An 11,658-nucleotide genomic window follows, 5' to 3' on the forward strand; every position below is an offset into this window, starting at 1 on the left:
CTGTGTTGCACTTCTTTGCACCGTTAACCAAGATTTTTAGGCAATGTCATACATGTCAACAAGAAAAATGGAAAACTCCGCAAGATGGGGGAAGTTGGCCAAATGTGAGGTGCCACATACACCCAACTTCGGAAAGAATTACACATTACCCATCAAAATACCAAAAAGAGTCTTGATTGTGTAGGGAGTTACTTTAGTTCTTCAGGTTATAGGCTATTCCAAATACACTATAGATAGACGACATATTATGTGTGTAAATTAAGTTTAAGCTCTTCTTTCCTCCTTAGGTCATGCATATTGATCTAAACGTTAGCAACTCATGATTGAAATTTTTAAAACGGAAAAGGATAAAAAGATACATTATATCCTCTTACAAGACTCTCTAAATCCTATTTATAAACTCCAATTAGGTTAGCCTAAGTTGTTCATCAGTATTGACCAAGATGTGAACTTAAAACTCGCCGGCTTCAACTAATCGTGTTTTTGACAATCAAAACTTACTATTTTGTCTTTGGGATCGTTATAGAAGGTTTATCTCTGTTTCTTAGCTTTTAAATGACAATTTGCAATCGGGTAATGACACACTCACGCCGCTAATAATTTGAGAAAATCAATAAATTTAAGGTAATTATGTGTTGGTCTCGTGTCGGTGTCAGACACAATACAAGACCGACACTGGAGCACGCCTAGTTCGAGAAATGTCTATGCTTCATAGGTAGAGATCAAAATAAGTTATGGCTTGCAGAACGCGAAATGACCAAGATGCATCAAGTTCCAGAAATAAGAATTTCACTAAATCACAATTAAGACACAAAAACAGTAAACATGGTGAATATATTCCGAGGTTTAACAACTCAACTATAACAAACTAAAACAAAATGTATTAAGAAAAACTAAAACAGAAAAGTGACAACAAATCATAAACAAACTAAGAATTAAATTAAACATCATAAGAACGAAAGAAAGAAAGAAAAAACTATGGAGAATTCAATTCCAATACCCTCGCGCAAGCAATTAGAGTGTATTTTGGTGACTCACTTGTCAAAGCTATTGTAGAAAGGCTCAGTCTCTTCTGGATGACCTTATCATGTCTCTCACCGTGAGTGACTGGGTTTTTGCCGTGCGATATAATATTAAAATAATAGACTGTCAAGATCGTTGACCAGTAACTAATTGCTACTGTCCCCTTCCAGGTTTTATCGAAATACCATGAATGGCACGATACTATCGGTATTAAAAATTCAGTAATGCCACTTCTCTCCGTTACTCTTTCGTATTTTCAACTTTTACCTTGGACGAAATTCAACAATACGGTTTTCGGATTTTCTCTGAAACGTTGGATTTTCTCAATGGAAATAATTAATTTAGTTTCATTAATTGTTAGTCGTAGATGGGACAAGTTTGACATGTTTGGTGATCGATTAAATTTGCTAACATATTTCAAGGAGAGACATGAAGGAGTTTGAAAAGATTTGTGTGAAATTTTGGTTCGAACTAATGTCACAATCTATTTTGATGTGCTTTGTCCGTTATAAAAAAGTGAGACAAGAAGCAATATGTCTTGCAAATTAACTAATGCAACATAAAGATGCAGTAGCAGAACGTAAAATATGGAAATCAATTTACTGCAGTCACTTACACACATTATCAAATATATCAAGTCACAGACACACATTTTCAAATATATCAAATGTGCTCCAACTAAAAGAGAAGTTTATTCTAATACCCTATTTTAAAAGATTTAAAGATATCATAAAAATGTGATTTCATGATTTTTTTTTTTTTTTTAGTTTTTGGTGTTAATTATTTGATTCTCAGAGGAAAGAAGCCTTGATAATTCGGAGTCCAGTTACGATGTAGTATGATTTAACATTTCTGTGAAATATGTATACATTAATTTTAAAAAAAAAAGCTGCTAAATCCAAATAAAATTTTAAATGTATTTTTAAAAATATAAAAACAAGAATTGGGGGAAAAATATTAGTTTTATATGAGAAAAAAATAGCGAAGACTCAAATTGGTCCTTCACATTTTCTTGTGGTCCAACTTAGACTCTTACAAAAAATAATATTCAAGTTTGTCTTTAATATTTTTATACTATAGACAAAATACTTTCTGAATCGTTGTAACATAGGGCTAATTTTTCTCTAATTTAAAAATATTAAGGGCTAGTTTGATATTATTTTGGTCGAAAACTAAATTAGATCTAAAAAAAAATATTGGGGACCTAATTGAGTCTTCACTAAAAAATAGATTTTTGTGCTAATTAAAGAGTTAGGTAAACTATATGGCTGGCCAAACTATATATAGTATAGTTAGGTCTACTAGCAAAGAATTTAGAATTTTGTACGACATCGCCATGATATCTTGAAGCATACGAGTGCAATTTATTACTAGAAAGTTGATCAATAAACAAAGCTAACAAAAGAAACTTTTAGAATGAATCTAATCAAATTAAGCATGGAATTTGATATAAAAAATTTAGTAGCACTTGAGTATTGATGCACATGCCCGCCAAAAGTTATTTTTGATTCTCAACAATTAAGACACTGATTTATTATAAAACAAATCAAGATGCTCAAAGGACCCTCCATCGAAAGTTCTATATCCTATACTAGTGTGTTACTAGTATTTTAGTATGCTACAAAAGCTTTCGGGAAACCAATGAAGATAATTACTTCCTCCGGTCACTATTATAAGCAAAAGTTAACTTTTTAGATTCATTCAATAAATGATGTATGTGGTCTATGTATAGACCACATACATCATTTATTGAATGAACCTAAAAAATGAACTTTTGCTTATAATAGTGACTGGAGGGAGTATTTGGTAGGAAACCACCATAATTAGTTTGGTACCAAGTGGTTCCCCATAGATTCTCTCATAAGCTTCGGTTTGATATTTAATGGTCGCAGCTTAAAAGCTCTTTGAGCCACAATTATTATGTAACCAAGAATAAGGTTGGAAAAATAAATCAATTAATTGTGTTACCACAATTTTATTGACGTACAAATGTCTTTTCTTATTTGTAAGCAAAATGTCGAGCATAACTTGAAAGTTAGACACACAATTATGAAGTCTCGAGTTCGAACTCGTGTAAAAAATTTCAAGTTAACAATATTGAATTGACAGTTGAGTTAGATCTTACCGATGACATAAAAATGTGTTAGAACAATTAATTTTGAAGCTTAAAATCACATTTTTGTTGGTGTTAAATTATTCTTAAAAAAAAGTGACTCATTAGATTATGCTAATTTAGGTAAGTAATTATTCTAATTGGACTCTATCCCAACCAATTGCACTCTAAATTCCCCGCAAAAAATAAATAGTCAAATCCTTAACATAACACCCCTATATATTGCCTACCCCACCACTAATTTCATTAATTAACAACTAATTATTGGCATTGACATGACAAAGCCTAACCAAGAGCATACATCTAAACTTCTTTTTGAGTTTTCTTTTCTTTGATTCCACAAGTATTTTAGCTATTTTTTTACACACAGAAATTATCATAAGCCATGTTAGCATGTTTGCATAAATATGATCACGTGAAAGTTAGTCTGTCTGCCCTTAAGAACATTGCCAAAATATCTTTGCACCTCCTTGTTTCCTTTTCGTACAAAAGTTGGCATGTAATGTAATGTCATTTGCTAGTGGATACGACAACCTAGTATTTAGGTGTGAATTATAAATTGTGTAGCTAGGTTCCATTGTCTTTGTCTACCATATATAGAGGCTGTGCGCGTGTATCCAAATATGAATAAACCTAACTATTTGAAGTAAAAATTGCATTGGAAATAATCTACTTTTTCATTTTGTTGTCAAAGCATTTTGTGAAATGGACCAAACACCTACGATCATGAGAGCACAATGGAAACTTTTGCTTAGGAAATGCAAGAAATTTTTGTTCATAATAGAAGAATTCATGGAAAACTTCTCAGAAAATCAGAAACCTTGGCAGCTTTATAGTGAGAATGGAAATGCCATAACTTCACAAACATTATTGCCAATATACATCATACAGGATAGGAGTAATTACAAATTAACTCAATACTTTTTTTTGCCGCATCTAAAAAATGCCCTTCAGAAAAACTTTTTCTATAAGAATAAAAAATCACTATGAAAAATAAGAAAATGCTATTTAGTGTCTTTAGGCATTAGTTAAAGTACTTAAATAAGTAAACTCGCATAAAAAAATTTGTGGAAAATATTGTCAAGACAAGTAAAAATTTATATTTTCAAAATAAAAAAAATTTATTAATAGATTCATTAACCAATTTTCTTAAAGCACTGGTTAGTAAAATCCTAAAAAATACGAACCTATATTTTATGGGTTTACTAAACTTTAATCATTAAATACGGCGAAAATGATTAGATAAAACTATTTTTTACAACAAATAAACTCATTTAGAATAACCAAAATGCAAATTTTTTATGATAAAGAGTGTTAAATAGGAGTTGGTGCAATGTATCAGAGAATGCTCTTGGAATAATTAGTGCTCTTGTCGAAAAAAAATAACATTACGCTTTCGGCTGAAATAAAAAAAGATTTCCTAGCCGAATTAACCAAAAAATGTCTGATGAAAAGTGAAATGTGCTGTGTATGCCTATGAATATATGCACATATGATGGTCAAAGTAGGTTTGTTTCCACAATAGACCAACACTTTTGTCACCATTGATGCACTAGAATAATGTTTGAATATTGTATATAGTGGAGTACTGAATATTAGTACCATGAGTTGTTTTTTTACAGGGATTATTAATTAGTTCATGAAGTCAAATTCATTTGGAACTTGAATGCATTTTTTTATAGTACCTAAAACTAGCTGCCAAACGAAACACGGACCTATTTTTTCATCTATTTTACGTTAGACTTCAATTACATAAAATCAACGGCTATATAGCTTGCATTTTTTTGAAGCAAACTAGATAATACGCTTGTAGTATTTAACTAGCGTAAAGAACTAGATTCGGCGCACACACAGTTACACAGGCTGTAAACAACTACCTCCACTAAATATTCGAAAAATACTTGGGTGACATTGCAGCGTGTGATATTGGCCAACCACAATGTCACTACAAAATTTATGATACACTCATTCTTATTGTGTAAATTCATACTAGTCTCACTATTTTCAAATTAGGTCCCACATTTAATGTGGGATTCACAAGAATTTGACACAATAATAGAATGTGTAGTAGAGTGTTATAGTGAGTTTTGTTGTCACTCGTATTAAAAACACTAATGGTACCGTAATGAAGAAATTGAAATCAAATTTTAAAACAAAAAAGGGTAACCCGGTGCACTAAAACTCCCGCATGCGCAGGGTCCGAGAAAGGTTCCCATCATTTGATGTATTGTACGCAGCTTTACCCTGTTTTTTACACAAAGTTGTTTCCAGGACAAGAACCCGTGACTTTCTAGTCACATGACAACAACTTTACCAATTGCGCCAAGGTTACCCCTCAAACTTTAAAACAAAACCAACCGAAATTTGGAGCAATACAAAATAAGAAGTATGTCATGGAATTAAATAACAATGCACGATCAAAGACTTTAGTGACATAGATGTTGTGGATTCACTCACCCACTAACATTATTATAAAACTAACCATCATTTGTCATATTTTTAAAAACAACACAATCATGTGCAAACCATGCATATCAACATGGGAAACAATTGTGCAATATATGTACACATACAAGAATAATTTTAACAATGACAATGATATTTGGACATAATTACAAAAGAAACACATACCATGGATTCGAATTTCAAGTCACGTACGTACGTGCAATTAGTAAGTTGGGTCTATCAAATCCTCAACGAGTCGTCGATGATCTGATGATCCCAACTTACTAGCTATAGACAACATAGCCCAAATTCTTTTTACAACCCAACTCAGATGCACAAAATTTAAAGTATATGGAGTAGTACTACTTTAACTTGAACAATTCAAGGGCAGTGTACCCACCAGTTGAGACATGTACAACCATCATTACACCAATCATGTGAAATTGTATAGCATAAGTTCTAACAATATAAAAACCCCCCAAATATAGAGGATCACACCAAGAATACAAAGATAGATTTGTCCAATCATTCACATTGGACAAGAAACCAAATGAAGGTACTTAAAGGAACACAATTCAAATATATGCACTGCCAAATCCCAGAAATGCAACACAAGTAGCACGCACAAGAGAAACAAAATGTCCCAAATTAATGAACATGACAAACACATGTTTTAGGGCACAAACAACTTGTTCAATTTTCCAGTACAACTCAACTATATACACATTGAATAATTTAGCTACAGACATAGAATAATTGATAATACCCATATATGAAAAGGCAAACTCAATGATTACTTTTTCAATGACAAGCTTTAAGCAGTGTTGGACAGCTCAACATTATGAGACAAAAAATTCAAAGAAAACTAAGGATGAGGACACAAATGTGATTACAAACCTCAATATAAATATGTTAATAAACTATAACATATACCATGTCACAAGCAAATCCTATAATTTATACAGGAGTGAAATAGTATAGCAAGTAAAGACAAGGCAAACATTTTTATAAGGGAAAAAAGGATTATTTCAACCCACATGCTATATAAAATATGTTGAGACAACTAAAAGGGGGCAGCATGTGGAGGAAATATCATCCAAATATGCAATGAATTGAGACAATCAATTATTTTTTATCCATTAGCCAAAATCATGTGACAAAAAACTGCAGCTTCCTAGACAATAAAGTATATAAAATTAAATACTGAGAAAGCAACAAAGGCACCATTTATTCTGATAAGATGAAATGACATACCAGACAACATCAAGGATATCAACATGCTAAAAAAAATACTATATGTAATAAAAATTAGGTTTAAACATATTTTTGATCTCTCAAAATAGACCATATTACTTTAAATTCCAATAAACATTTGATTTTACTCCCTCAAGATGATGACTATAAGGAATATCACATAGGCCAATTGCAACATAAACAAATTATATATGCAAAGGGTTAATAAAACGTTAATGACCAACCAAAAAGTGATATATTTATAGGGACTAAAAATAAAATAAAATAAAATATTTTTAGAGAGACTTAAAAGAAAAGTTTATTTGCCGGGACTAAAACATAAATAAACCAAATAATTAACTACTTTTTGACAACAACAAAAATGCTTGCTTGTAAAAACAAAGAATGTGCAACTAACAGACATAAAGAATGATTATTGCAAAGCACAATGGGGGAGCATTAAAATGGAAGAACAAAGGAGTTAAATGCAGACTTGAATATGACTAGAACAAGCATTAAAAAAGATGGATGAGATATGAGAGAAATGAGTGTAATGGTCATTGTCTGAATTATAAAGAAGAACAATTGAAAATAAGAGTACATCATGTCTTGATGAAATGCAGAAAAAGTTTGCAGGCTGCTTACGCATAGAGAAGACCAATGAACTAAGGATGAAAAAGACAGACATATAAATGATGGTGACGTTACAACTACTTCTCATGCTTAAGTCTAAAGTAGAAACTACTTGTAAAAACATACATTTATTTTTATAGTCTACAAAATTTATAACAAAGCAATCTATATATAGGATCCAATTGGTATAGTATAGTATATAGAATATAAATCATGGAAATAGAGTATTATGACTATTCAGAAAAAAAGGAATCATGCCAACATACTAAGTATACATCATGTTGAAAAATACATATATATTAAGAACTAAGTGTTGAATTAACATCAATAGTTCAATGTACCAATTATCATAAAATATCAAGATTTAAAAATTCATCATTATCTTTTTTATGATACAGACTTTATACTGTAGATTTTTGTCAAGGTGATCACACTGTAGATTTCAACTTTAACATCAAATAAAATATAAAATACGTAAAACAGTGAAAATAAAGGGGAATAAGCTGTCAAAGAAAAGGAAAAGGTAAACAGTTGTTACAATAAATAATGGTCATTAAAATTTAAAAACAGTGAGATTAGCTAGTAATAAAACAAGATTAATGGACCTTTGCTTTTCCATTTTGAGTTAATTTGATACATAAACTATTTGTCTATAACAGTTAAATAATGATACTCTCCTTTGTCATTGAATGATCATTGATCTCATAAAATGACAAAGGCAAATTTTGGAGAGAACAAAGAATAGAAACTCTAAAACCATGTTGAAAAATGCAGAAAAGAGTGACATATGCAATAAGGTACAAAACCTATATAGAAGAAAATTGATTGATTTCCCCACCCCTCAAAGATTACTACTACAAACGTCATAATAAGCCTCTCCAAGCATAACTATTAATACCTTGCTGCACTTGGAAAAACATTAAGACAGTTCAATTTATTTGATTACCATAAGCTGAACCTCCAAGTAACCCTCCACCACCACTTGAAGCTGCTGCATAAACATCATGAGAAGGATCCATCATTGGTGATGAAGAAGACACTCCATTTCTATTAGCACCGCCATTATTATTACCACCACCACCACCACCTAAATGAAGCTCAGAAAGGTTAGGATAAACTTCCCTATTCTCAACACCATGATCATAAAGAAAACCTTTGAAAACATGGCCACCAATCTTCACTACAGCTTGATATGCATACTCATCTTTTCCATCATCCACTGATGTCACTCTAACACACTTGAATAGAGCCGGTGCACGTACTTGACCCGGCATTGAATCTTTGAAACCTGCATCTGCACACATTAATACAACCAAATCAAAACACAACTCTTCAAATTAGCACACTAATAAACCCAAAAAATTAAACTAACTAAAGTATTAAACTATTTCATCAACTAAACAAGTCGATTACTCGAGCTCAACTCATTCGTTCATGAATCAAGTTTAACCAGTTAATTAAAGAATCAAATCTTGAACTAATTTTGATCAAGATAATTTCATCGTCAACGCTACGAAAAAGCATGCAAGAGTTTATAGTGTATGTTTAGATTGACAATGAATTAGAGTTAAAAATTAGTTAAACAAGATGGTTGATCTTTTCATTGGCTATGTATGCCTTATGTAGCTAGTGAGAAAATTAATGGACTAGTGTAGCTAACTAGTATAACTGGCTTTTACATCTAACTATAAACTCTGCACAATTGGCCTTGAGCCATTGTGATTTTATCAACAAAAAAAAGTACTTTGAGCTACAAGAATATCATTTTGTCAAACTCATCATGATTCCAAACCTGCACTATTTTTATTTTTTGTAACAATTAGAAAACCTAAAATTATATTATGAAGGAAAAAAAAAAAAAAAGATGAGAATTAACAAACCTTGATGGCTAGAGGTAGTATCAAAGCTTCTAGGAGGGGTAGTATTAGAAGTAGAAGTATGAGAAGTAGTTTGTGAAGCAATAAGTCTAGGTTTCTTAGCACCAGAAGTTGAACCACTAGAACCACCACCAGCAACCACCGTCGTTGTCGCGGTCGAAGAAAGACGTTCCCTTCTTCTAGCAGCCGGTACCCAAGTACTCTTAACATGAGTAGGGCAATCAAAACCTCTACTTTTACAACAAGTTCTACACCTTCTATTACTACAATCCTTCTTCGCTTGGTTTCCACAATCTTGACACGTTGTTGTTCCTCCACCACTACTGGTACCAGAACCAGTTAACCCACCAGTACCATGAACCAAATTTGTTGGACTTGTATTATGATGATCAAGAAAACCTTGTTGTTTTTTCAAATAGTGTGAATGTGGACTTTGTTGCTGCTGTTGTTGATGCTGTTGCTGATGATGATGTTGTTCATGCCAAAACTGAATTCCTTGTTGGTTTCTTCTACTGTTTAACATGTTTTCATTTTCAAGACATGGAGAAGCTGTGAGTAAAGGTATAACCCCGACACCGAGAGCGGTGGCAGGGTTAAGAGAGTGAGGATCAGACATAAGAGCTGCTTCATGATTGTTATGGTGGTGGTGATGGTGATGAAAAGAAGATGGTGCTACAACAAACATACCCATCTCAGGTCCATAATTAATGGACCTAGATGAATTATATAATCCGGTGGTGGGTCCGGTGGAAGCTCCGGCGTTTCCGGCGGTGGGACCCGCATTGAAACCGAGTGAAAGATCTTCTGGAGCAGCAGCACGAAGGGTTGTTGATGAATTAGTTGCTGCCCAATCAGCAAAAGCTCCTGAATCTGAAGGCAATCTCCTTGTAGTAGCCACAACTATATGTTTTTTGATGTATGGTTAATAATATTATTATTTTTTGTTGTAGAGTAAAAGTAACGCTATATATGTATGTATGTAATGTGGGGTGGTGTAGATCTTAAATGGTGGGGGTGAGAATATAGATATAGATAGATATTCTTAAATTGTTTCTGTTTATAAGTGTGGAGAGGAAAAGAAAGGAAGGAACAAGTTAATCTGATGATTCTGCTATTGTTGTTTTCTGATGATTTTCTGGTAGTTTCAGCTTCTGCTGCTGTTGCTGTTGGAGCTGTAATTGTGGCTACTACTACTACTGTCAATTTGGCTTTTTCGACTGGAAGAGAAAAAGGTATGGTTAAGTTGTGAGAGAGAAGGGTCCAGCACAAACAGAAGAGTGTTGGTTGCAGTGTTAACAGTGAGCAATAGCAGTGAATGAATGAGAAAATTCAATAACGACCTTTTCTATTTCTATTTTTCTATTGTTGTTGCCGACCATTTTCTTCTCTCATCATCTTCTTATTTCATTCATAAACCTTCTTTTTTTCTCTCTTTCTAATAGGGCTTCCTGGAAAGTGAAACTCAAGATTGGTTTGTCTTCTCTCTCCAATTATCTACCTCTGTGATTTTGGATAAATTATTATTCTCTCACGTTTTTTGTAGATGAAATTATAAGTGTCGTTATTTTCCTAAAAAAAAAAAAAAAAGTGTCGTTATTTGTTAAATAACTTTTTTTTTAGATCATTTGTCAATATTTTTTTTGGAGAGAATATCATTTGTCATAATTTATTGTGTCAAATTATTTAAGACATTGTCCTCGTGAGCTTAACTCAGCTGGTATGGACAATACATAAAATATGTAAGGTTCGGGGTTCGAATCTCGGCCACCATCAAAAAAATTATTTAAGACATTAATATATCCATATTATTTTTTTTTTGAACAATCCAAAATGAAATATATTAGATCACCAAAGATGATTCATCTCGCACAAGGTGTGTCAAAGAGAACCACCCACCAAAAAATACAGCTAATAATCTGGTGCCATAAAAGAGCACTCCGGAAGAAAGACAAAACAAAACAAAGCTACAGCAAAACACTCATACACGGTAAAGGGTGCCGCCACCAGTCGTGATAATTGACGGCGTAAGTAGGCTTATATGGCTTTAGCCAAGAAAAAGACATAAATTTAACATTATCTACTAAATGATCCAAGTTATCAATCTTTTGATTAAAAATCCTGTTGTTTCTTTCCTTCCAAATGACCCAGACAATAGCCATTCAGATTACTGTCAAAAAAGAGTAAGTAGCACGCGGGAACCCCGCCAAATGACAAAACTGATAAAGATGATCGATGATGGACGCCGAAGCAATAAAAGAAATGCCTAGCCATTGATAGATGTAATACCACACCAAACCGAAATGACCACAATGAAATAGGAGATGATCTACAGTC

The 11,658-nt window shown here is 32.6% G+C and overlaps 1 protein-coding gene across 1 annotated transcript; it reads right to left on the reverse strand.

The window, feature by feature from the left end:
- Positions 1 to 8,022: 8,022 nt before the first annotated feature.
- On the reverse strand, positions 8,023 to 10,788 carry LRP1 (Lateral root primordium (LRP) protein-like protein). The gene is made up of 2 exons (XM_085709659.1): positions 9,328 to 10,788; positions 8,023 to 8,741 (listed from the first exon to the last, which is right to left on the reverse strand). The coding sequence occupies exons 1-2, from the start codon at positions 10,013 to 10,015 to the stop codon at positions 8,377 to 8,379; spliced, it is 1,053 nt and encodes a 350-aa protein (XP_085565785.1). The 5' UTR covers positions 10,016 to 10,788; the 3' UTR covers positions 8,023 to 8,376.
- Between the last annotated feature and the right edge of the window lie 870 nt (positions 10,789 to 11,658).

This window comes from Medicago sativa, chromosome 5 (genome assembly GCF_051527215.1).
Source record: "Medicago sativa cultivar Bolivia chromosome 5, Bolivia_mono, whole genome shotgun sequence".
NCBI lineage: Eukaryota > Viridiplantae > Streptophyta > Magnoliopsida > Fabales > Fabaceae > Medicago > Medicago sativa.

Excerpts from the sequence above, each read along its gene's own strand:
- LRP1 (XM_085709659.1), bottom strand. The coding sequence starts at position 10,015 with ATGGGTATGTTTGTTGTAGCACCATCTTCTTTTCATCACCATCACCAC. Across the intron at positions 8,742-9,327 it reads TACTACCTCTAGCCATCAAG|ATGCAGGTTTCAAAGATTCA; the intron begins GTTTGTTAATTC and ends TAATGTGTGCAG.